The 27,393-nt window shown below is 39.2% G+C and overlaps 2 protein-coding genes across 6 annotated transcripts in view; one reads left to right on the forward strand and one right to left on the reverse strand.

Moving 5' to 3' along the window:
* PAK3 (p21 (RAC1) activated kinase 3) overlaps window positions 1-27,393 on the forward strand; it is a 243,675-nt gene that overhangs the window by 35,905 nt on the left and 180,377 nt on the right. The window lies entirely within an intron of this gene.
* Window positions 23,270-27,393, reverse strand: part of CHRDL1 (chordin like 1) — a 39,801-nt gene continuing 35,677 nt past the window's right edge. For both annotated transcript variants that reach the window (XM_071757587.1, XM_071757586.1), the window contains exon 12: window positions 23,270-26,332. In XM_071757587.1, the coding sequence (XP_071613688.1) occupies window positions 26,202-26,332 (131 nt within the window). In that variant the 3' untranslated portion in view covers window positions 23,270-26,201. The remainder of the gene's footprint in view (window positions 26,333-27,393) is intronic.

Here is a 27,393-nt window from a genome sequence, read left to right on the forward strand (position 1 = left end):
GTCAAAAGAGTTTTGGAAGGGTACTGCACAGTTCTAATCTCCAACATATTTGTGCAGGGTTGAGCAGCAGCCTTCAGTCTCTCCAGGCTGGCATTCTCCTTCCTTTCACCAGTTCTGCAATCAGTTCAGTTTTTAACTCTGTGCCTTTATTTGCAGGCTCTCGGTATGAAGTCTCTTTTGGTTGTTTGTCTAGTTTTTAGTTTCACAACTAAAGAACAAAAAACACTTTTAGACCTTCTTTTAAAACCTTTTTTCTTTTTCGTCTCTTTTTTTTTCACTTCTGGGAAGCAAAAAGCAGCCAAAGACACTCAGTACTGAATAAGTCCAATTATGCTGCATTCTTGTGGTTGAGTAAGACACAGAGCAACTAAAACAAACTAACATAAACAGGGAAAGCCAAATCAAATACTTAGGTTTGCATAGTGCAAGAGGATCCTGAGCTCAGGAATGTAATTCAATCTTTATTTATTTTTTAAGCAGACAGTGCATAAAATAGTTGGGGAACTTTGCAATGCAACTCTAAGGTAGTGGAATAGTTTTGGGCTAAAGAGTCAGCACTGTAAGGGAACTAAGTATTTGCTCAGTGTGCAAGAGAGCTTTGACAAATCTAAAGAAAGGATCACTGAGTGAGTCATGGCTCTTCATAATGCAAAAGCAAATTATCAAATGGATACCTGACACCAAACGGGGAGAGAGAATTTGGGTGTCTAATTGCCACATCCACAATCTGCTTAGCATTGGAAGTGTGAAGTTCTACTTGAAGCAAAAATGATTGTGGTATGTAAGGAATGCAGATGTTTATCTATATATCATTGCCACTGGGCCTTCTCACAGTCCTCCTAATAACTGTGCTGCAAAAAGAGCTTTTGGACTTTTCCAAAACAAATCTGACCTTCCCATCACTCCCCACTTCAATGTGCTTTGTACAAAAGCAGATACATGAAAGAGTAGCTGCAGCATAATAAGGATATTAGGAAATGGCCACAGTCCCTTCCAACCCAAACCATTCTATGATTCTGTGATTATTTTGTAGCTCATGATTGGGATAGAAAGATTTCATTTGGAAATGAAATCACTCAAAAGTTATTCCTTCTATGCCAGTAATGCCTGCACTGCTTCTGAGGTCTACCAGCATTGTGTGCTGGCACTTGGTCCTTGAAGCACTGACACACAAAATGCCTATTTTGGGCTTTTAGATTGACCTGAAGAAGCAGCAAATATATTCAATACTTTACTAGTGACTTTTCTGTGACATGAATGCCAGCAGCTATCACTGGGATGTTTGAGGAATGAAGGGAATGAATATTCACAAATGAAATGGAAGGCGAATCATAACCTTCATTAAGCAGTGGTGCAGGGAAGGACTGTGTCAGTGATCAGGATTTCCAGACTCATCTGCTTTTAGGAAGGGTTGGGTTCTGCTCATCCTGAAGGTTGATTTCTGCTCAGCATTCATCTCAGGAACAATAATAATCAGGAATCCCACAACCACATGATACCCACACCCACACTGCAGATTTACTGTTATAATTGTGTATAGAATGTGCCTTGAAGGCTGTGAGAAAATGATTGATCCACAATGCTGCTGTGGCTTAATGTCAGCATTGCAAGAGGAGAGAGGCTCTCATTATCTTCCTTTGCAAAGCTGTCACTCCAGTCATTGTAAAAAATCTTTGTGTTCTCTCTGGAGTACTCAGGCATAGACTTCTACATAGGATGAACAAGCCTGTAGATTTCAGGCTTCAGAACAAGACTTAATGGACTTTCTGGGCCTAAGTAAATAACCCCCATTTTTACTGTTACCAGGAAGCAGCTTGTAGGGTTTTGGTGCTGCCTGCAGATGGGAAGGGAGTGCAGAGCCCCTGGCTTGTCCAGCAGCTTCCTCTGCACTCATCTGCTTCCTGACAAGGGAACCTCCACATTCCACCCAGTGGACCATGGTAAAACTTAACAAAGTAAACTTGATGTTCACGATTTCCTCCTCTGCAGTATTTCTGGCAAATTGGGTACCTGAATTCCTGAAGGGCTGGGATATTTAAGATATAATTGCCAGTTTTGGGAGGGCTCACAGGATATGGAGCATAATCAATGCCCAAGGGAAGGCCAAGAGAACAGCTGGAGCCTTGCTCATGGTGGGAGAGCTCTATTCTGTGAAAGGTAATGGAAAACTTTACTGTTCTGTTTTGGTGCTGAGTAACTTGATCTATGTGGTTATTTTTATTCTTTTCTGTTTACATTCTTAGTGCCCTTTTCTGATTTTTAGACATATATGTACTTTTTCCTTCTATCTCCTATGAGTGCCTGGATAGAATTCTACTGAGTCCTCTTCCCCCTAAAAACAGAGACATTTGCAGATTAAAGGTACTTGCTTTTGCAAGAGGTCTGTATTCACACTGTCACTCTCTGGATTAAGATTGCTGGGGTTTATATATGTGCAGCTGCTTTCTAATTAGAGTCCACATCTGCCCTGGTTTTAACACCACTCAACTGCAGTGAAGCCATTAACCCTTTCTCTTACTGCTGCCCTTTGTCCTAAGGACACATGAAAGGGTAAGTGGACTAAGAAGTGAAAAACCAACAGTACAGTTCTCAGTCTTGCTGGGTTTATGCTCAATAAATCAGAAGAGGATAGAGCATGGAAGCTGCAGGTCTCTTTCTGTTCTCTCACTCTTAATAAGATTCTGGCTTTTAATATAACTTAGCACACATTCAAGCTTGGGCTGCAGTCATTCCCTCTGCTGCTCAAAGACTTTGACATTATCACATCTGCTGCCAATCTTTCAAGTTGCTTACAACCCTTCATAGGCCCCTTCTGGGAAGGACATGAATTTGTTGTGTAAGGCAGGTTGTCCTGTCATCCATCCACCCAAAGGATCCCCTGTGTCAAGGGAAGGAATCCTTAGTAATTTCTCACTTGCTTCGTGTTGCTTCAGCTGTACCAAAGAAGTAGGAGAGCCCTCTGGTCTGGCTCCAGAGACTCTGCTCTTGGCTCATGTAAGGCAGAGCCTCACATCCAGCTTGTAGAATCAGGAGGCCATGTCATCCAGAAGGGATTTTTGTATGATTCCTCTAAATGATAGATGAGATGAATGAGTAAAGATGAATGTTTTGTCTCATTTCCATGGGACAGAGCAATAAAACAGGGAATCTGTAATGTGAAGTCAAAAAAACAACACCAAAACCAAAAACTAAGGAACATTTGGCTTCTTTGACTCTTTGAGCACTGTTTAGACCTTCAAAACTGAATCAGCCCCAGTTTGTGGCTTATTATGCAGGCTGCTCTTGATAACTTCTGAAACTTCATCCAAATGAACTCTTCAGATCCTGGGTGGAGTAACAGTGGTGGTGATGTAACAGACCTGAGGTCAATGCATCTCCTCCCAGTGTGTGGTCTGTGAATAATATGTGGGCCTGTGGGTCCCAGAAGCAGTGATCTCTTTGTGAAAGAATTTTTTAAAAAAAGGGTAGCTGTATCCCAGTTGATACTCCCATTTCCTCAAAGAGTCCATGCACTGCAAAGGAAGATGCATTTGCAACATTTGTCTTTTAAAGAGCATTTGAAAGTGATGGTGCTCTGGCTGACTGAAGCACCTGAAGAAATGGGTGTCTGCAAAATGAACTGAAGTCAATGTCTGATGCAGGTGGATGGCAGTTTCTAAAGTCACAACAGTTTTGGTTTGATGCCTACAAGTGGATTTAATTGTAATGTGCTGTGATAATCACAGAGTGAGGGTATTGAGCAATCTTTTCTCTCTCAACATGACTTGAAGACTATTGACTTAGATGATGAAAATTTTTTAGCATTAGCCTTGGTGGCTTTTTCCCTCACAGTTGTACTGTGTAGAAATGAATGGCTACATGGTAGTTTTAAGGGGAAACTAGTGGGATATTTTTTAGCCAAATGAAAGTCTAACCCTCTGTGTATGTTTTATCACCTAAACCACTGTTCAGACTTGAGATGTTAAATACCAAAGTTCAGTGGAGATGTTCTGAATTTCTTCCTCTAATCCTGTCTCTTCCAAGGTATAGCAGACTGATTGGTATAACTGTTTTATCCTTTGGTTTTATTTATGTTCTGTAGTTTCAGGCTGTGAACTTAATACTGTAAAAAGCATTCTTGACTCATGGCATTGAGGTGCAGCCTGTGGGTTGATTCAAGCTAAGAGTGAGCCTGCTGGATATATGTATGTCTGTGTGGATTTTCAGGTGGATGTTTTTTACATGTCTTAAGCAGAAACATTTTAATTTACATCAGTATGATCTGCCTTCCAGACAGATGCCTTTACCAGAAAATATTTCTATTTGCTTTTACCTCAGGTATATCCCTTTGTGTGCATGTGTGTATCTTTGCTTGTGTCTAGAATCCACTATATTTATTCAAGAACAATATCCAGTTCTTCAAATATGTATAGAAAATGAGCATTAACCAAGCTTGCTGCTTAGAAGATAAGACATGTCTGCTGGGTTGCAGTTTGTAAAAAGAGAGATTAGCTCACTAGAGGTGTTTTTAGGGGCAGTATTTGTAGGCTATTTCCTCAAAGAAGAGATTGGTAGAGGTGATATAGTCAAGGGAGAAAAGTAGGCTCTCCTGGCGAATGGTTTCAGAACAGGATCCTTGGTTGTTTTTTAATTGTCATTTGTATACTGAGTCCTGGAAATTCCTGAGTTGCTGCTGGATTATTAAATATGATAAGCAGGGTGGCTTTCAATTAGAAAATCCAGAGGAGAGAGAAAATAAATAGCCTTCCACCTACCCACTGAGGCTTTGGCAACCAAGTTTACCACTTGGAAACAAAAGAGACCTTGAGAAATTTTTGTTGTGGATGAAAACAACCTTGTGGCTGACAGCTCTAGTGAGTAGTCTGCTTTCTTCACATTAGCTAATAATTTTTCATTTTATTAAACTGACATTTTCTGTTATCTCTTCTGATTTGGAACTGAATTGGATAAGCATGTTTTCAGAGACAAAGAGCATACATTTTCATGTATTCTCCCTGTCCTGATGATAAATATGATGCCCATTAAAGTATAATAAGGAAAAGCTAATATCAAATGCAATTTTTTTCTCTTAGTTTTAATAATTCATTAGATGGCCTCTGGTCACACATGTAAAATGACCTTTGCAAGCTACGTCTCTGAGGACATGTCTGAATAAACATGTTTTACATGTCATAAAAATTTAAGTGGCTGTTCTATATATTGATGTTTGACAGAGAATGAACTGAAAGCAAGAGTGCAAGTAATTTTTTAGAGGTATGGATGTATTAGTCAGACTTATAATTTTTTATTTAAATGACAGAGTAATGATTAGTAATAGCTTAGCTGCAGTTAGTGGAATAAAGGTAGGTTATGCCCTAGAGGTAAGAATTACCTTTATTCCATTGGTGCCTGTGCAGTAAGAACCACATTGGAGGGATCAAATTGCTTTAACTCATTGGCATAATCTTTGGATGAGTCCTTTCTCTAAGTTAAGGAACAAGCAGGCTTTATCTCCTCATGACCAAGGCTGGGCACCATTTACTGTGGTAACTAAAACAGCTCTTTCAATTTTACTCGTTTGTTGAGTCCTAGTCTGTTCAGTAACTATGTTTCCAGCCATTGTTCCCTTGGGAAAGGGAAAAAGAGAAAGCAATCCTCCTTTTCTCTAAGTGGAATGCAACTCCAAACTAGCAATTTTTTAGTGATGTGTATTTGAATTATAGAGGGAAAACAAGTCTTGAGGGAGACCCCCCAAAAGACACTTGCCTCCTGAGTGTGGGATCCCAGGATGGAAAGAATTTACTGTGGATAAATCCACAGATCCTAGGAGAACACTTCTGAGTCACTTCTGCCCCATGGATAGGGAATCCTGCATGAGGAGGTTTTGTGAAATGTTGATTGTACAGCAGCCTTGGGGAGTTCCCTGGGATCAGCCTGAGAACACAGAGCTGCTTCTCCCCTTGGTCAAAACACTGAGAGGAATGTGAGGCAGGGAGGAAAAAGGAGATGAATAAAAAGTAAAGCAGCACTTGGTTTCCTTTTCTTATTTCAGATAACAACCAGATTAGCACCTAGACAATATTTGCACAAAGGTCTTTTTCATATTGCAATACTTAAAGCTGACTTTAAACAAGGAATAAGTATAACTGGAAGTTTGCAAGACTTCTGACCTGCTACAGAAATAACAAAAATGTGTGTGAAAAAGAGAATCTGCCTCTCACCTCTTCCCTGTGAATTTTTAAATATTGAATGCATAGTTGGTTTTGAGACTGCCTATCTTTTTGGGTTGGTATTTGTTTTGGAAAAGAAGAGTTCCTAGAAATTTCTGATGCTTTAACTAGCTAAATTCACTGTAAGTGCTCCTAGTATTGATTTTATTTTTTTACTATTGAAAGTAATTTTTAAGACCTTCTCCAAGTCGTATTCAACTTTCAAAATCTTACTGTTGTTCTTGCTTCAAGCCTTCCCACTTTATTGCAAATTATCAAATCTCCTGTCCAGAGCTGCTTCACAGAACGGTGTTTGACCAAAGATGACCTCTTGGTTTGCTCATGATACATCTTACTTCAGCAAGAATAGTGTATTATTTTCCTAATGAACAGCTGCATTTTAATTGCACGTTCTGGGAATAACCATCAACCCATGAAATACAGTGTGCTCAGCCTTCAGTGGCTGAATGTCATCACCACTCTTTGTCATTGAAACCCACATTTTCTTGTGTCTCTTTGCTCTGGAATGCTTGCAACTGTGTTCCTCAAAAGAACATTTCTGGAGGGAGCTAAGTCTCTGAACCAGCTCACCCAACAGCAATTTTAATCTTACTTAATCTTATGAAAATAACCTGGAAAAGCTGAATGAACATGGCCCTGTCGTCAGGGCATTTGTAAACACAAAATGAAACCTGCAGAAGTCTGAAATACACACAACTGAATAAGAATCATTAAAAAAATATTTCAGATAGCAGATTTTCTTTGGCTTTGGACTAGCATGGGAGGTAATTCTAAATCTCTAGGACATACAGAAATAGAATGGTGAGTAGTAATAATTTTTAAATTATTTTTAGTATTTTTTCCAAAAGCCGCATTGCCAGAATAGTTTGATTCTGCAAGCATTTTAGTTTGAAAAATAAGTTCTTGAGCTACTTGTTGTGAGAAAAGCTCAGAACCAAAACCCTCTAAGACTTAAAATCTATTTGAAAAACTCCCAAATTGATTAAAAGAGTATTTTGATTTGGCTCATTCTTTAGGGGAAGAGAAGATTTAATTTTTAAATACTTGAGACTAACAGTCCTTAATATCTCTCCCGCTTTATTACTGCTGATTAGATCCCTCCTATAACAGTAAGAGACACTCAAACTGTAGCAGAACATTACCAGTTCTTACTAAAACCTGGTTTTTTTGGCTCCACAAAAAAAAAAAACAAAAAACAACAAAACCCAATCTTCATTTACTGCCACCAGTGGTTGCTTTACCAAAAGGAGGTTGACTCAGAGCTGAGACACCTTCTTACAGCTGCTGAAGAGCCAGGTGGGTATCCCCACTGCTCCTGCTGGGATTCTCCCAGTATGCTGAGTGCCAAAAGCAAAATAAGAGCTCTTTCCTTGAAGGCTTTATTTGAGCTCTCTTTAATTCAAGAGTTAGTTTTTCCTGAGCAATGACTGCAGAACTAGGCTGTACAAATAGTTTCAGTCTAGCTCAAAAAATCCTTGTGTGTGGTTATTAACAACCAGCATTATTGGTATTAATGAAGAGACATTCTGTGCTTATCATCTGCAGATGTTGCAGTGGGTGGATAAGATTTGGGTTTTAGAGAATTGGAAACACGATTTTTTTTCCTTCTCCATTTGGTTAATGATGAAAAGATTCTTAAAAAGGATAACAGTGACTGATTTGGCCAATGAGTTTAACGGGAGGAAAGAAAGTACAGAAACAAAGCAAACAAAGAAGGAAAAAAGCAACACAGGAGCTTTAGCTTGTATTTAATGATGTGTAATTGCTGGTGGTACCAAAATTTCTGCCATAACTAGTAAGGTCATTTTTCAGTTTTAAATGTTCAGATTTCAGTCATCATTTGAACACAAGATAAATATGAAAGGCAGAGACTGTTGTTTCTGAGTTGTAGAAGGTTCAGAATACTTAAGGACCTTGTGTCAGCCAATGAATCTGTGTGTCCAAGGAGGAAATGTATGGATGGGTGTTGTTACCTATCCTATTAGATAACTAATTATTTAATATTTTCTGTTTGTATGTACTTTAAGTTTTTAATACAGAAGACATCATCATGTTGTATTTTGTTTGGAGAGCTGCATAATTTTTGCTGGTGTTTCTGCCTGCTGCCATGAGAAAAATCTTCTCTGTGTTTTTTCCATGCTAACTGTGGCAGGGCTGCTTGCCTGATATTTTGCTTACTTTAAAGAACAAAACATACCCCAACCTGTCAGCCTTGACTGCTGCTAGACCAAGAGTCTCCCTCAAGAGGGAAAGATGACTGAATTTTCTTGGCATTATAGATCGTGTACCATCAAACTGAGATGACAGCAGATTTGTTTAAGCACCGATGAAACAAGATCACAGCTAATTTGTGGTGGTTTGTGGCACACAGGATCAGTATGGTCATTTAAAAGAAATTTCTTTTGTGACCATGGTCCACTTGTCTTCTTTATGATTCCTCTTGCATCATCCATCCCTCAATTGTTCTGGACACCTTCTCAGCTCCTGTGTCTTTTTTTAGGTCAGTTATCTGTTGTTTTCTTTTTCATCCTTCCTATATCTCGTTGTGACCATGCATCATTGGGGAGGAAGGACACCACTTGTTGAGTCCTAGTATTGCCTTGCTGTGTTCCTCAGAGAGCCTCTGAGTTGGAGGAAAGAACCAACATTGTGGTAATGGGGTAGCATGCTGAGGTCCTACAAGGAACCCTTCCCCTTTCAGAAGTACCAGTCCTACATGGTTCAGTTCAACTGTAGCTGGGGTTTTGATGTTCAGTGAAGTGTGTGGGACACTGAGGTGGATGTGAGACCCCTGTTTCACTCCTTCAGCCTCACATTGTGTCCAGGGCTGTTCTCACCTCATACAAGGGGGAATTACCACAGCACTTGCCACTGTCCAAGTATAGAGCTTGGTTTAACCAGGAGTGGGCACTCTCAGACTCTGCAGAGGAAGAGGCTTTGATCAAAGATTAAGCACAGCACAGGCAATGCTAGCAGGATGATTCCAAGGAAGAAGCTGTTCTGAGACAGTTGAGAGATGGAGGCTGAGAGCAAGGGCTGAACCAGCCCCACACCAGCAGGAGGACATCAGAGCTCTTTCCTTCTCAGTCTGCACAGCACAAAGGAGATGTCACAGAGATGAAGTGACTTGCTTGAGGCTCCCCAGAAGATCAGTGGCAGCATTCAGCACTGAATCTCCTGTGGCAAACGAGTGCTTGTGCTCCCAACCCTGGTGCTGCTCCACAGCCCATCTGTCAGTGCATGACATAATGTTGGTCTGCTTAATGGTGATCATTTTTATCTATCCAGAGCCAATGAGCCTTAGACTGCTTTGGGGAGGAGAGATGTATTACATGGTAATTACAGGATGCTAGAGCTCTCCAAGAACATTTTAAGTTGAATGTATTTGATATTATGCAGATATAAAAAGACTGCAGGTGGCTGCTCTCTCAGCTTCACCTCTTGACTTTTGGACTGTGCCTCTACAGAGAATTTTCAAACACTTGTATGCTGGGACAACAGACAATGGAAGGCTGCCCAGATACAACTTGTGTCCTACTGGGAGGAGAAAAAATGGCCATCTTCATGTTCAGCTTCCCTGTGCAGGGGTATTTCATTCTGGCCAACAGACATAGAAAAGAAATAAACAAAAGAACTGCACTTTCAGTAAGAGCTCCCACTTAAATAGCTTCTTAGGACAAAGGGCTTCAAGCAGTCTCAGTAATAAGCAACAAGTTACTAATTGACAATAGGAAAAAAAATTAAATTGTGGAAATACCTTACTGTATATTGCAGGATTTTTAGTTCACCTATCTAAAAAGACACATCTTATCCATTATTTTTTTTTTTAGTACTTCTAGAGAGGTGGGACTGAGAAAAACTGTTTTGCATTGCCTTTTGTTATTAAGTGCTGAATCTCATCAGTTGTGTATGTTTTGAGCATACTTTACTGTAAGGATGATCTTAAATTTTTAAAGAAAACATCTCAGATTAATCCAGTCTAGACATTAATTTCAGTGGGCATTAGAACTTTCTTAAGTATTTTCCAGAATGGTTTCATTCATCACCAATAAGCTTGGACAGCAGGCAAAAGAAATGGATGAAAAATATGTATCTGGATCACAGCATGTTAGGAAGGGATCTCAGTGTCATAGACTGTCACCAAGATACTTGCTCTTGAAATAGGTGTGGGTCTTTTTTGTAAAAATTTTACTTGCTGTAAAATGTATTAGTGAGAAGTTTCAAAGCAAAACATTCTTCCCTCCTAGTTTTGATTATCTGATAAAGAAAGAAAGAATTCTTAACATAATCATATGGTTAAACTGATTATGTAAAATAGCTTTTTAGCAATTAATATTTGAGTGAAAGCTTGGTCTGAAGTGAAACCATAATAGATCTTCATTACACTATCAGATTTCATAACGAGGCTGTTTAGCTAAGCTTTTTTCTGTACAAACAAAACAATTTTTAAAAAGTGTGAAAACCTAATCATTTTATGACTTCTCTGCTGTGTAATTAATATCAATCTCTTTGCTGCTATTGGAATGATTTCTTTATAATTCCAAATCTTTTATCTTGAGATATTTTAACATAATCAGTGCTTTTGCACTGTGATCATAAGGTTTCATTATTTTTTTTTAAAGCTGTTAAAAGAGAGAATGGTACTTTGGCATGGATTCACAGAGAGCTTTGATGAGTTCCAGAAAAGTGACTGTTACACAAATACAAGGAATGAAAAGAACTTGTTATCTTTAACAAGAGCTTGATTGGATATAATAAAAGCTCCTTGTTAATTTACTGAAGTTAGCAGCTCTGCTGGTAATGAATTTATAATCAACAACATTTGATCTTCTACGGAAGCTTTTGCCCCTTTCTCCCCCCAAAAATGCTTCTGGAGAGAGTCCAGATAATTTCCTTTAATAGGGATTAAAACTTTAAAGGAGTGTTGCTTTATAGTGACCCACTTTGGCAGTTTATCAGAACACTTCTGCAGCTGGTAAATGTAACTACAAAATTCTGTGCAGGGATGACTATTTTCCCTTAAACAGTCTCTCCTCTCCCCTCCCTGCCATGGGCAGTACATTGTTTACAGCAACACTGACAAAATAAAGAATCACAAAAATGAGTTACGTGAACAGGAAAGCTTTGATTCTATGGGAATAGCTCCAAAAAATGTCTTTTGTGTAATGCATGTTAAATGAAGTCATTATCTTAGAACTTTGAAACGGTTCTACCCAAACAGACATAACTTGTTTTTTTAAGTAATTATGTTACACTTAGAGTTCTGAGAAACTGTCTGTGTTTTTAACGCGAATTAGGGCTGACGCTTGCACCCTTTGCAACACAAAGGCTGCTGAAGTGTTGTGCTGCATTTGCAGAGAAGTTTTCCTGTTGACTCGTTTTGATTTTACAGTCCTTTTTACACACTGGTATTGTTGGAATTCAGTGTTCTAGTGGGGAGGAGGTTGTAGGTCTGTTGCTGTGTTGTTCATTTTTTAGAAGTCTCTCAATCACATCCATATTCCCTTCCCTTCCAACCCCTGCCAAGCACTGTCCTGGTCTGTGGGGCTGAACACCCCTAGCAGAGTGACAGATGGACAGGGTAGACAGACAGCCTATATAATCCATCCTATGCTGGTTTTATAAGTCTATAAAAATGCAATAAAGAAAAGGGTCTCATTAGGTAGAGGCAGGGGGCTGATTGATTTGCAGGCCACACTCAGTTTATAGCTGCCTTCTGTGTGAAAGTCCACCTTACAGTGTGAGTTTGCCCTGTTGGCCATGGCTTGTTTAGTCAGACTTAATTTACTTCTGGTAATGTTGAGCATTATTCATGTTTTTGCAGTGACTTCTACCCCAATTTGGCACCTAGGTATGGACACACTCTCATTTTACTCTGCAGAAATAAAGCCCTTAAGCCAGAGGTCAGGAGGAAAGCTGAGTGAAATGCTCCTACCAAGTGTGGGTTGCCTGAAAAGGCAGGAGCTGTTTAATTGAAAGGGAAACTTAAGACTGTCAGAGCTCTCATTTCAAGTTGCCTCTATTTTTCTGCATTTCAGCAAACACTATCTCCAAATGTTGAAAGAGACCAAAGGGCTGTGACTTTGTACATAACCAGTCTGACTGATTCTCAAAACAACTCATTTCATCTCCTCTTGTGGGAGTCTTTCTAGGGAAGAGGCGTTTTCCTGTAAAAGAAATAAAACCAGGTGGTTTTAAAATGATAAAAAAGACAGTGGGACTGTGAGAGCTGTGTGAGGGAAGGAGTTATCTGCAAACATGTCCAGTGGTGCCAAACATTGCTGCAGGTGCCTTCAGGGTGAGAGGATCAACTGCATCCCCCCCCTGAGCCTCAGTTTCCCTATCTACAAAATAAGGCCAAGGACCATTGGCATCAAGAGGTTACAAGTATCTGTTTCAGTTAGGTACAAAAGAAGTTTTATCTCAGATAAGACTGGGAACTCAGTGTAGTTTGTGGGAATCCCACCTAAATAAATAATGACAAATTCCTGATAGTGAACTCTTGATCCAGTCTTATGGAACTGTGGATATTTTTATTCATGTAATAATTTAATATTTCAGTGAATCCAATTAAGCATTTCCTGTGTCTGTGAGTTCCAGCAATTCTTGTTCTGCATTACATATTTCCTTTTATCAATTTTAATTTGTTGCCTCTAAATTGTGCTGGATATTGCCAATACTTAATAAGAACAGAGTTTGTAAACATTTGTAATAATTTAAGGAAAGGAACAGTCTTAAACTAAAAATGCTTTTTCAGCCCATTTGTTGGAAAGTATTTCAAAGTGTTCATGATTAGTAATGTTAAAAAAAAAGTTCAATAAAAATTAAAAAATAATTTTAAAAAATTTCAAAAATAATTAAAGCAGGCTGTCATTTGTGTTGTTGAGAATTCTCATCCTTTACATTAATGACACTTTATTTTTTTCTTTCTTGCTGAGTATCTAAAAGCTTCTCTTTAACCTTAAGAGAATAAAATGGGAAAATGGGCAAACTTAAAAGTAATGTCATCATGCCAGAAAAGATCTGAGTCTTGAGCTCAGTCAGAGAATTCCAATTATTATTATAAAACTTTCCACCGTGTTTAAAGCCCATTGGGGAAAAAATCTTTCTGGGCATTGAGCTCAATCTCTATTGTTATTATCATCATCATCATCAGTATCTATTATTGGTGTTGTCTTCTCCCCCCAACCTCCTTTTTAATCAAGAAACAAACAAGGAACTCCCATGTGATGCAGTTAACTGTACAATTCATCCCTACCCTTTGATACAATGTATTATCCCCATGGAGCTGATTCTTCAAAGCCATTGACTGGGTTTGGGGAACCAGTTTCTCTTAGTTTTAATGGGGATTAGACATCCAGCCCTTAAGGCAGCTTTGAAAAATCTCCACCAGATTCTTTATGGCTCTTCTGGAGGCAACAAAATGTTTACCCAGTTATGTAGCTGCATTTCCCAAACCACTGCTAAAATGCTAAAATGGAGATCATCTTTCTTCCTCAGGTTTATAGAGCCCCATTTTGCTGCTCAGCCAATTTTCTGTTTCAGTTCTATTGACTCCTCTATATGAAAGGTGAGGACAGTTTTGGGAGGGCAGTAGCATATTGCCCTTTTTGGGTGCAAGGAAGATGCTACCTTTCTTTTTGACATCCACCCTGTGACAGTCAGTTTATATCCTGTTCTTTTCTGTCTGATACATTGACAGCCTTCTTCAGAAAACTCATTTCTTTCCACTCTGCTCTGAATGATACATGTAAAATGTGTCTTACCTTAAATATGCAGGCTTTAAAAATAAAAGTACTGAACCAGACAAAGGGGAGGGAAGAGGAGAATTACCAATACCAAACGAAATAAAGAGCAGCAAACCCAAGTCCATTTTCCATGGCTGGACACACATACCAACCATCAGTCTGGGTCCCCTTTCTGCCATGCACATCTCACCCTTTCCCATCCATTGCTGCCCTTCCATCTGAATAAACTTTGGGAAATAATAAGAGCAAACCTCAACGCTCATGTTGAGTGAGCTTCCTTAGAGGTATCTGCTTTGCAAACATTTCCTTTTAAAAAAATAAGAAGTTTGCCATGTATATAAACAGAAGTATCCTTAGTTATAGCAACACAGATGGCTGCTAAATTGCATTTAAATTGCCCTTGTTTAATTTATGTTCTGCACTCTCTTCCTTGTAGATATCCTTTAGTTATGTTTTTTGTCAGTTGTGTTTCTTTAAATGTATTATAAATCTGTATTTCCCTCATAAACCAGTCTGGAAAAGGGCATCTGTACTGGAAACTGGTTTTAGTGACTTGACACTTTGGCTCTTTTATGTTGTGAAACGAGTTTTAATTTTCTTAACATAGGCCAGGCATGGTACATAAACCTCTTCCCCTCCAGGGAGGCTTTTATGTTTGATTTCTTTAGTGGCAAAGCTTTTGAATTTCTCCCCTTGATTGACTTGATTATGATCTTCCCAGTATATATACTTCATGTTGATGAATTCCTGGTAGGGATCCTCAAAGGAGTTTACAAGCCTCAATGCTAGATGAAACAGAGGAATTAAATTATCCCTGCAAAAGCTGCTACTAGTGAAAATAGGAAGTTGAATATTAGTGCTGCAGATTTATTTATTCCTTGGGTGACTAGTTTGAGGTACCAAGCAAAGATTAATTTTTAAAGAATTACTGCTCTGAGGTTCCTTTCAGGTGACTCTGAACCTTCAAGAACTCAGAACCCGGTTTAGAAATGTTGCTCACCCCCCTGTAAATGTAGTTCTGTCTTATTCTGCTCTCTGAGCTGCTGCTCCTGGAGCTGAGGCAGCCATGGTGAGCTCAGCTCTGGGATATGAATGCCAAGAAACAAAACCAAGCAAGATATTTTGGCCTAACATAGTTTTCACTGTTGGATTTTTAGTGTAAATACAGATTGACAATTTTCTTTATTCAGGAAAGAGAATCTTTATTGACTCTGTCTAAGAGTTAGTAAGCTGTTCTGCTCAAAGGATGAGCTATTTTTTAGCTTTACAGGCATATATAACTTTTTGAAAATTAGCACTTTGGTAACTGATCCAAGTGAAATGCTACCAATAATCTACCAGGGACTTGAAGAAAATTGAGCAGACAGGGAGTGGGAAGTCTGGGGGCTGCACCGTGAGCTGGGAGGTGCACAGGAAGGGGCTGAGAAGTATTTCCAGTAGGAAACTGAAGATGGACAGACCTGCTTCTTCCCCTTTTGTGCTTTTACATCCATTCTTTGTTTTTTCTTCATGTAAAATAAATAGAGAGCCAATGAATGGGGTAAAGAATCAGAAGTGTAAAAGTGAGAAGATTTGTGGGTTGAGATAAAACCACTCAAATAAATAATAATAGTGGCAACGGTAAATAATTTTAAGGAAAAGGGAAAAGATAACAGAGAGAAAAATAAAACCCCAGAAAGACAGGTAATGCAGCTGAAAACAAGTGCTCACCACCAGCAGACCAATGCCCAGCTGGTCCTCAGCCAGTGCCCCCCCTTCTAACCTGCCCCCCAGTTTTATTGCTGACATGGAGTCCTATGGGGTGAAATGTCCTTTGCTCAGTTGGGGTTGGCTGTCCTGGCTGCCCCCCCTCCCAGCTTCTTGTGTACCCACAGCCCTAGCACTATAAAAGCATTGCTCAATAGCAACTAAAACATCCCTGTGTTCTCAACACTATTTCCAGCACAAATCCAAAACACAGCCCTGCACCAGCTACCAGGAGGAAAATTAACTCTATCCCAGAACAAAACCAATGCATTTGGAAAAGAAGAAAGTGAAGAAAGGCAGGATGAATGTAATATTTTTCACAATTTTTTTTTTTTTTTTCCTTATCAGAAAATCATAGTTGGGCCTTTTTCACAAGTGAGCTCAGGTGGAATGAAGTTCCTAAGGAAGAACTGGAAGGGCAGGCAGGAGAGCAGAGATATAATTTGCCTGAAAACAGGGACAAGTTTAGGCCTAGACATTTATGTGTATGATTTCTTTTCTAAACGTATAAGATACAAATCATACAAAAATAAAATCCAGTGAAGTGTGAATTCCTCAGAGTGCAGAGCTCTCCTTCCCTCCCACATCAGCTTTAAGTCTCTCTCAGTTGTCATTGTTGTAGAGGTGGCTGAAAGTTGTCCAAATTTTATAAGAAATGGCATGACCTTTTTTCCTGACTTGACAAATAAAAGGATGTTTTTTCAGGGTGGGGAGAAGTGTTATTATCTCTAGTGAAAGCAAGTTTATTTTTTTAAAACTGTTTTTAATAGTTGTTGTTTCTATTTTTGTAGATCTGTGTGTATGGAAAATGAAGCCAGAATGTTAACACTGCATACTGCCAGAAATCAGCTCTCATTTGCTCCTTTCTTGCTATATTATTATAAAAGTGAAATGATTAGAATTTTAATTATTGATTATCTTGGTCACACAAGTTTCTAATCTGCTTTTAACACTCTGTAATCCTGTGTGTGGTCTCCAGCAGCAGTGTTTTCAAAGACTGCTGGGAGAAGAGATTTTTTTATCAGTTTTGAATTTGCTGCTATTTGCTAGATCAAAGAAGGAGAAAAGCAAGGATTTGTTAAGATCTTGGGGTGTAGCTTGTTCCTGTTGCTAACTTCTTGATCTTGTGTCACACTTCCATCACATCCATACCTGTTTTCCTGGGGAACCTCTTGCTGACTTTTGTTGCATGTTGAGGCAAATCCATGCTACAGAGAATTGGGACTGGTTTTCTCCCAAATCAAAAGTTATTAATTCTATAAATTATTCCAAATGAAGATCAGAATGTATCTAATAGCAATATTTTCAGATGTCAGGTTTAATAAATGAATGGGAATTGCATAAAAATAACTTTGGTGAGAAAGCTCTTGAGTTCACCACAATTTTTGGTATTTGCCGGCCAGGGAAATGTGGAATATGAGAAAATATTTCTTCATGCAGTTTCTGGTGAAGTTCTGTTGTTTCTAGAGATCTGTAGATATTTTCAGACTCAAAAAAATGAAATCTGTTGATCTGGATAAATTCTGGGATGTGCATTTTTGGAGTGAGGTCACAATGAAGTTTGAGATGTCTTGTTTGTTTCAGCATGTGCTGGGGATGATGTGTTCTATGACAGTGACACCTGAGCTTCAAAATCAGGGCTTAAGCCCAGCACAGCTCTTATAAATAGGACTGGTAGATATCTGCTCTCTGCCCTGACATTTGTGAACAATTGAAGGGAATAATTTTTGTGCTGTGACAGGCGTGTGGCTGTGAATATTTCATAGTCCACCCTGATGGTTGTGGTGGGGGAAGTATGTCTGGAAAGAAGCTTCACCCTGCAGAGAAAGTGGGGGCCAAGACCACAGCAGAAAGGCTCAACTGCAAACAATGAAATGCTGCACAGGAAACTGCTCAAGATTTTGCCAAGTCAATCAATGACATAGTTGTTCAGCAAGAGACAAGACAGGACCAGTGTGGTGGTTTCTTCACCCTTTCTTTTCCATTATAGAGCCTTTTCTCATGTCTGCAATCCGAATGACTCTAAAAATTCTCCTTCCCCCCTCCTTTGCTTCCTTCCCTCTTGCAATCTCCTAACAGGAGTGAATGTCTGTGTCTCAGAAGGGCTGATTTGGGGAAAGCAAAATAACCATTTGCAAACATCCAGCTCTCAAACCACAGGTGCATCGTAGGAGTTTCAGTCATTTCAGTCATTTTACTTCTTTTCTTTTTCAAACTAACTTTTTAACAGCAAACCTTGCCAATAAGATGGCAGAAAAACCCCACTGCTCTCCAGTAGCCTTCAGAATTTTTGAGTTGGTGTCCAAAACTATTTGAATTGGTGGAAAGAAAATACAAAGAGGAAAAATGCAGATGAAGCAGGGGAAAGGCTTCGGGGAATGGACTAGAATATAGATGAGGGAAGCAAGATCATGGGAATACTCAGTTCTAGAATGGCTTTAACTTTATTAGTGAGTGTGAATTGAAGAATACATATTTATTATTGCCTTGTTTAATGATGCAGTGTGTTAGCAGTTTATCTGTCTCCTAGAGGCACTTCCCTGAATAACAGAATAGTCCAATGGGACTAGTGCTTCCCCATTGAGAAAATTAATATTTCAAAAAGGACTCAATGCAGAAATTAATGGAAATACCTGTAGTTCTCTTCCCCCATCCCTGCCCTCCATGGTGGGGCAGGTGAGGTGTATCTCAAGATGCAGCATGGAGAGGTGGTCCCCAGGTTGTGTGTGATGGGAAGTGTCATCTAATGAGATGACTTAGAGAGGAAAGTGGAATCATGAAGCCCTTGGACTTTCTCACAGGGTACCAGAGAGATCCTCTCTTGAAATACATTGGCTGTTTTTCAGCTTTCAGATTTTACATGGAAAGCTTTTACAGTGACAGTGTTTAACTTTTAGATAAAGACAGATATTCTGCACAAATTTCTAGCATGCTTGGACTCCCTTCTGCTGTATACATTGCTAGGTCTGGAGTGTTTACATGGCTACCACTGATCTGGTTCCCAGGGCCCACTAAAATGGAGTGGATTTCAAAACACTTGGCTTCTGTTGGGCAAAGCAGAAATTAATGGTAAACGCCTCCAAAATGGGAAAGCTTTAACCCTTTGGTCCCTCAAGCCCCAATTTCCATTGGTCTTAACTTCCTTTGCATTGCAAGATAATGAACCTCCACTTGTCTTACATGGGTTCAGCCCTACCACATCCACTGCTCCCAGCACCAGGAGTTCTGTGAACTGGACAGAAGTTAGGAAGTGGCAGCACTGTTCCTGGCCAAAAGCTCATGAATTCAGACATCTCCTGGTAGTGAACATCACACAGATGACACAGACAGCTCTCTGCAAACGAGAAATGCTCTTTTGTTCTGCCTCACCAGGGCTTTCAGATTAAAAGAATTTGAGGCTACTCAAAGGGATATGTGATATGAAGGGAACAGGTTTAAAATAGCTCTCAGGGGCAGTAAATAATGATCAGATCTTTCATTGCTCTTGGAACATTTGAGGAAACTCAGCCAGCTAAAATTTTTGTTGATTACTTCAACAGAGGAGCTTTGTTCATATTATCATGCAGAATAATTAAGCCAATGCAAGCAAGTCTGCTTAGCTATATACATAATTAAAATGTTAGGCTGTGATTAAACAGACTGTATTGGCATGGAGAGCACTTCAGAAAAAAAGTTCCATCACTGCCTTAAGCTTGTTTTTTTATTTGTTATTATTTTATTTTTATTTTTAATATTTTATTATTTTATTATTATTATTTATTTTTTATTTGTTATTATTTTATTTGTTATTATTTTAGAAATAGGAGTTTTATATGAGATAGGTAGTGGAAGATGATGTGTTTCCAGTGAGGAGTTAAGGAAATTTTATAATGGAGGAAAGAGATATAAGCATATCTCAAGTAGTTAGTTTGTAGGGCAAAACTTAAGATGGAAAAAAAAAACCATCAGTCTATTTTTACTTACGTTAGAGATCATTTTGAAGGGGTTGTGTCAAATTTTCTCATTTCCTCCCCTGATTTTGGCATCTCCAATGAACAGTCAAACCTTCAAATTGAAAAGTTTATTACTCTGTGGCAGCTGAAGCTTTGTCAGAAAGGAAAACCCTTTGATCTAGAAAATATTTTAATTAAATGCACTTTCAACTTTCTGAACTACCTGTTTTAAGTCAAAAGAATATTATTAAACATTACATCATTCTGAGGTCTCCCAAGCCTAATCACCAGCTCTGTTTTGGGATTCTCTCTCAGTTGGCAATTAGTGAAAATAACAATTATGCTGTTGGCAGGGACAGGCTGGCTTTTGACAGGTTTTTGCAGAAATGGGCCAGGATCTTTTTAGATTCCCAGGGCAGCAGAACTGAAATTTTATGGAGTTTCTCTCAGCTAGGGCACAAGACTTCTTAGGAAGCAGATCTCCATTCCAAACTCTGGTGGTTTTTTTGTTTGTTTGCTTTTTTGTTTCACAAAACCTTATTTTATCAGGGTGGGAAAAGCTGTTGTAAGCTCTGAAGTCTCTGTAGGCTTTGGCTATTATTATCAATTGAATCTTTCAGTTATTTATTATTGCAAAATGAAAGAGACTCTAGGTTGAATGTTCTTTGAATTCATGAAGAAATCTGCAGGTTTTTCCTCTCAGTTGTGAAAGCAATCCATAATTTATAAACCAAGTCTTTCAAACAGAATCACAGCAGGGTTTTTATTTCCAGAAATTTAGCACATTTGCTGAAGCTAAAAATATCTTTTTTCTTTTCCTTTTTTTTTTTTTTTTAATTGCGACTTGGCTATAGTAATTTACATAGTGTGAAGTGAGTGAGAAGGGCTACTGGTAGGATTTGTTTGCATGATTTTACAACTGTTTTGCATTAATAGAAATGGCAAAGCTAAATTTAGTGGATAATCAGTTCTGATTGTAAACATCCTCTAATGGTTTTCAGTGCTGTCATTGGTCCATTTTTGAAAGGATGCACTGTCTGGCTAGCTCTAAAAACAATGATTTAGTGAGACTTAGCATATGTGAATGTATAATATGGCATTCAAAGCAAGGAAATATTTTCTAATAGCACAGAATTGAAAACAGGATCTGAGATACCGTAACACAGCTTTCTGGAATGTAGCACCACTTGGAACTGTACATGTGTCTCTAAGAACACTTTCCTGTTCATTAAATAACTGTATTTAAAATAAAATCTTCCTTTTCCTAGGAAGAACCTGGTGAAGATTTATTACTTGGTGACTGTTGTCTATTATTGTATGAGATAGTTATGCACCTGTAATTATAATTATTTGTAAATAATGCCTTTTCACTTCACTGATGAAAAAGCTGGGCTAAGACCTCTCTTTTTTTTGGTGTTTCTACAGCTTTTCCCATTCCACCCATAGTACTCTAGAAAAAGTTTATATGGGAAGTTTTTCAGTCTCTATTGAACTGTAGCTATCTCAAACTGCATATTTAGCAGCCTACAGCCTGTCCATGCTGCACAACACTTTAGTATAGGAAATTAAAATAAATACCATATTAGTTTCAAGCTAGATTTTTAGTGGCAAAGTCTGAATCTTCCCATTTAGAGATGTGAGACACAAATACCTCAGGACATAAAGCTTAAGCATTTCTTGACCCCTATTTATGCTTCTAAAATTAGGACTGAAACTCATTGTCTCATCCTAGCTGTTGGCAGAGTGGGGAAGAACAGGCTGGAGTAACAGTGCTGGCTAAGGAATATAAAGTGGCTGGGAATCTGTGAAAAGTACAAAATCTACCTTTGGTATGCACTAAATACCAGAGCACACTAAGTTGTGTTCAATACCAGTATAATATGTGTCAGTAGGAGTTCTTCAGGGACCCAGTGTTAAAGGGATTGGGAGTTTTGCCATTTACTTCGGTGAGAACACAGTGCAGTTTTTATTTACCATGGCCTTAACACACTTGATTTTGTGATGTTGTGATCCTGAAACAAAGAAAGAAGAGAGAAACAGAAGTAATCCTATAGGAGATAGAATTGATCCTTGTGCAACTCTGGGTGCTGTGTATGAGCCACACATAGTGTGGGTGTAGTGTATATATAGTGAGCTATATAGTGTGATATACTGTGTCTCTTGAGCTAAGGTCACTTGAGGACAAATGAGGAATTTTTCCTTGGAGCTGTAGTGAAATCAGGCTCGCTGCCTTTTCTGAACACGCTGCACTTTCATCCGGTGTCTCTGTGTTAAAAACTGTTTTGCTGCGTTAAAATCAATTATTTGTTTTTGCTTTGGATGCTTTGCATTCTTGCTCACAGTTGGGTTGGTGTTATGTGAGAAGGGCAGGGTTGTGGGTTCGTACTCATATACTCATGTAGTTGCAGACATACTTTACTCAAGAATTAGAACAGTCCAAAACCTCAGATCAGAAGATGAAGACATTTTTCAAACCCCAAACAAAAGTAATAAATGGAAATAAGTATTAACTTTGTCAATCTTCACCCCTCCCATAATAAATCTTCAAAATCTTGGCTTTTATCTTAGATGGATAACACAATAGGCACCAGAGCACACCAATATTACGCAAATACTTCATGTGCTATCAATTATTTTGAGTGTTCATCATCTGAATTGTGAAATGGTTTGACCTTTTTTTTAATGGAGAGTCTTTGAAGATGAGAGTGTTAGGCTGGCACATTCTGGTGCTCATTGTAGGTATATTTAAAAGTAATTTCAGAAGAACACAACAGTGAATGGGGCTCTCCTCGCTGCTAGCTATGTGTGAGTTGTTTTACACTTTTTTCTTATGTTTCTTATGACCATCTCCTTTTAGTCATTAGCACAGATTGAGTCCATCAGCATTTCCCCAAGTATTTTAAGCTTCAGAATATGTATTGCCTAGAAAGCAGAATGTCCTGCACTGTTCTCTCAGTTGTGAATACTTGATGTCTTCCTCAATTATGGATGTCAATGCTTTGATTTTCAAAATTAATCATGCTGGGTAGGTGAAACCTGAATTGAACTGGGTATTTCCCAAGGGTCAAACATATCTCTGAGCAGAAAATCTGTATATTGCAGGTCCTGTCTTCTGCAGCACACTATTGTTGCCCTACTAACAAGTCCTGGAAAGAAACAGTTGTGGCTCTTGAGCTTAAATAATTTCAATATCCTGATAGTTTGTGCATCCTGCTGAGCCTTCTAATTTTTCTCTTCACTTTCCCCAGGTTGTGATACTTTCTATAGCTTTTCAATTTAGCTCAGATGAGTGCTAGTGTAAGTTCATTGGCAAAATTCAGCAGAAGGAATTCCTGTGAGAAGACCTAAAAGAACAAACTATTTTGATTTTCAGATGTAGTGAGAAGTCAGGGCTCAGTGTTGACCCTGTGGATGCTGAGTTTCAACAAGTTTTTACTCCTTGGTAAAAATGGGAGCACCATTACCACCCCTATAGATCTAGACTGTACCACGAATTAATTGAAGCAAATTGAATTAATTGAAGCAAAGCCCATCCAGGCACAGGGGTTCAGTCTTTGAGATGGCAGCAGCTTAACTGCAAACTGGGAACTGAACCCAAGCACCTCGACCAAAGAGCATCACACAGAAAACATCGTTTTATTACCAACTTCAGAGTTTATTAATTTATCAAACCAGGTCAAAGTGATACAACAAGTACATAAATAAGTACCGTAACAGACATACATCCCATGAAAAGAATGACAAACATGACACTGTGTATTTTGTTGTCTTAAGTGACCAAAAACTGGAAAAATGCAACACTGCATTTTACTAAATGCTTATGATTTTTTTTTTTTTGCTTTTCTTAAAAAGTGTTTTTACAAAATAAATACACAATCTGGATTCCACCTGTAATGTCACAAATACAAAAAGCAGGTTGCCTTCTTCTTAAAAAAAAATTACACTGTACACTTTCCACTTGGTCGTTTTTCACCAGCTACTGCTACACACAGATGCCCATGAGGTGAGAAACCACTGCTGGTCTTCCCACCAGATCACTACAGCTCCTCAGAATCTCTTCCTTACAATTTCTTCACCAGAGGAACAATAAGGTTAATTCAGGACTGACGGAAAGATTTCTAACAAAAGCATTGCCCTTTGGCAGCACATTTCAACCCAGCAGATGCCAGGCACTGCGGGCACTGCTGATGCCAAATCGGGGTGTGAGGATCTCAGTGAGGCTGTGACAGCCCTTCAGACACCCACACAGGAGGTCCCGGGACACCGGGCTCTCCTTTTCATCACCAGAGACACAGGTGCTGGGTGAGCTCCGTGCTGTCGCCTGATGGCGGGGCCCAGGTGCTGCGAGGCCCCTCTGAGGGGAGCTGAGGCGCTGCCTGGTCCGGTTCCAGCCGGTTCCATCCGGTTCCGGCCGCCCCTCAGCAGGGCAGCGCTGAGCCCCTCAGCCTGGCTGGCGGCACCTCAGGGACTGGGGGTTAAGGAAGGGGGAAAATGGTGCTGGGCAGTGAGGAGAAAAGTGGCAGAATGAGGTGAAAAGTAGAAAAATGAGGGGAAAAGTGGGAAAATGAGGGGAAAAGTGGGAGAAACAGCCCCGGGACACTGAGGGCTGGGAAGGAGGAGGCGCTCCAGGCCCCAGGCAGAGACGGCCCTGAGGCCATGGAGGAACCACCGAGGATTTCCCTGCAGCCCACGAGGAAAGAGATCCCCGTGGCTCTTAGTGATACCAGGTGAGAGTATTTTGTTCTTGCAAATCCATGTGGTTGATGGAGGAGCTCTCATTTTAGCATGGTTTCTTGTTATCTGGTGAACTGAGTTAAATGTTTGCTAGGGAGGGAAGTATTCCTAAATATTCTCTGCTCTCTGCCCAGGCCTAGTGACAATAGGGTCATTATATACAGGCACGATAGCTAAGGACCTGAGATCACCCTGTATGTATTTTTCTAATTCAGCTTCTGTTTGTTCTGCTCATTTGCCCCCCTGTTGAGGAGTTCGCATCACAGCCAGGCAGGACCTGGGGACCCTGGGGCCTGCACTGCAGAGGGAAGCTGTCGGGCTTGGCTGCTCAAGCCATGGATCCCCTCAGGATGGTGCAGCTATGGCTGAAACAGGCTTTGGGCATTCAGCACTGAGCTCTCCCACACCCTCATCCCTTTCAAAATGGGTCTGCCCTGGAGGGCTGTCACTGGCAGAACAACAAACCTCAAAATCTTTGCTGTCAGTGTTGATTTCACTCCCTAGGAAGACCAGCCCCTGGCTCAGACCATTTCCATAAAGCTTTGTTTCCTAGGGTGTGTTTGAACAGCAGTATTCCTGTCTGCTTGTGGAGTAGAAAATGGGAGCAAAAGCAGGCAGAGTCATTTGCTTCTTGGGATTTAGTCCCACACTGCAACCAAGAGGCAGTGCGGCATTTTAGCGACTCTTCAGAGAAAACGCTTTTAAAATTACACTTTTTCTGCAGGTGAGAGCCACCTGACATAAACACACTGTAGACACGCTACACTAAATTTAACAGTCTCTCAGATTTGTTTTCCCCAACCATTACAGCTTTCACAGAGCTGCTGTGTTCTGAACGCCTGCTGTAGCTGTTTAGTGTTGTCATGGGAGAGAGCTGTCCCTGAAGCATGAAACTGAGAGGTCACTCTCAGAAAAAGGCAAAAGATTAGGTTTGTAAAAACTCAGAAGAAATAAATTAAGCGCTGCTGCAACTCTTAAGGAGTTATTAATTGGGACGTTTAACCCTCTAGGTGTTTTAAAAGCACTGCAAGTACTTCACCACCTTCTGCCACATCACTTCAGAAGGCAGTTTATCAGCCAAGACCATGTGTTAATAGGGCCGAGAAGAATGAAGTTATTACGGCTGTGATAGGAAGCTTACACTTCACATTTTTTAGAGAAGTGGGTGGAGGAAGCAGTGAGAAACCACTTAAAAGTGAACATTTGCTCAAATTGCTACAAAAATATAGTGATTGCCACTAACACCTGCTTTTCAGTTTATGGACTCAGTTTGTTCAACTACAAGACATCATCCCAAAAGCAGGCTGCTTAGGAGTTTGTTAGTTTTAAATCTGTTTTTCATGTCTCCAACACAAGTATTGTATCATTTTATTTTTCCTCCACTACTATAAAAAAAAAATCCATGAGTCATTTCAAGACCAAAAATTGTACAAATTCAGCACAGGAAATACTGCTCTCCGTAACTCCTGCACATTTATTTCATGTCCTTCTTTTCATTGGTTTGAATAACTTGCCAAATAATAATAATTAAAATGTTCTGTTTTCTCTTTTTAACTTGTAAAGAAATGCAACTCTGGGAAAGTACAGTCTCTCTTTCTCCTTCCCCCACCAGTAACACAGAGCCTCCTAGTCTTTTGGAGGAGATATTTGTACGGTTGACACAGACCACTACACATAAAGCAGCAAATTTGCTGTGCATGATGTGAATAATTACTGCATTATAGTTCTGGGTTTTAGGGCAACTGTTGACTTAAGCAAAATAAGCCTGCAGTCCAGCTGCAGATCCAAGTTTTCATAAGTTTTCTTGTTTTTCTCCTCCAGTGCTGTCTCCCTTAACAGTGACCCTTTTCAGACTTTTCAAGGTACAAAACCTTTACCAGATCCTCGAGCTCAGTCCTGCACATTCTGCTTTCACACATTTGGCTGATCTGAGCTTCTCCCTCGCTAAATATTTTCCACTGGCCTGAAAACAAAAATACAAAGGAGACAGATACTGCCTTAGAAAAGGGCATAGAGAACTTTGAAGACATTTACAGGCACTCTCCAGGCCAACTGATTCACCATGGTCAAAGAGAGAATGTCCAACCCTCCCATGGAAAATATTCAGAGCATCTTACAATCACGTAACATATTCCATGCAAAATAAGTTTGTTAAAAATAATAAACAAGGACCAGAATATTATTCCTTAATTTAATTAAGCAGTTCTGTCTGTTGACCCTCTTTATTTAACTATTTGTAAGATTGGATACTCTGCTTTGTAAGACAGCATTTTGAAAATTTAATTCTGATGGTAAACCAAAGTATTTAAAAGTTGGGAAGTGACAAGTGTAAGTGTGAACTCTGCCTACCTGTGTGTAATACAAACTGTCTTTGCTGGGTATAGTATTGCTATACATTTTTGGTAATGTTAACAGAAATGGTTGCCCTCCTGGTAACTGGAATAATATATTACAGATAACAATGACAAGCTTATGGAAGGCTGACAGCAAAAAAATAGGATACTTTTAAAGCAAAAAAATGACAACATTTTAATGCAAAAGAACTGAGAATTAAAAATGTCTGTATCTTAATTCAGGTATAAAATTAAGTGCTATGTCCTAAGCTAGTTTAAATACAAAGAAATTGAATCAAGAGTGATAAAAGAATTTCATGTCCTTTCCAAAGGTTTTAACAATCGAGTTATTGCTAAGAACATAGGAAAGTCTTCTTTATAATATATATTTATATAGGAGAACTCCTTTAATAATCTGATTTTTTCTATTATAAATGACTTTTAAAATTAAGAGGAACTTGCCATCTTACTTAAATAAAACCAAATTGTGCTGCTGTGCTCCATCAGTCATATTTCAGACTTAACAGCAGTATGGGCAGAAAACAGCCTATCATCTATTTTATCAAAATACAGGAGACTAAGACAATATGGACATGCACTACTGTTATATATATATGTATATATGTATTTTAAATGGCTGTGTTTTGATTATTAAATCTATATGTACAGCCATATATTGGAAGAAAACTTA

Source organism: Heliangelus exortis, chromosome 14 (assembly GCF_036169615.1).
Source record: "Heliangelus exortis chromosome 14, bHelExo1.hap1, whole genome shotgun sequence".
NCBI classification, from domain to species: domain Eukaryota; kingdom Metazoa; phylum Chordata; class Aves; order Apodiformes; family Trochilidae; genus Heliangelus; species Heliangelus exortis.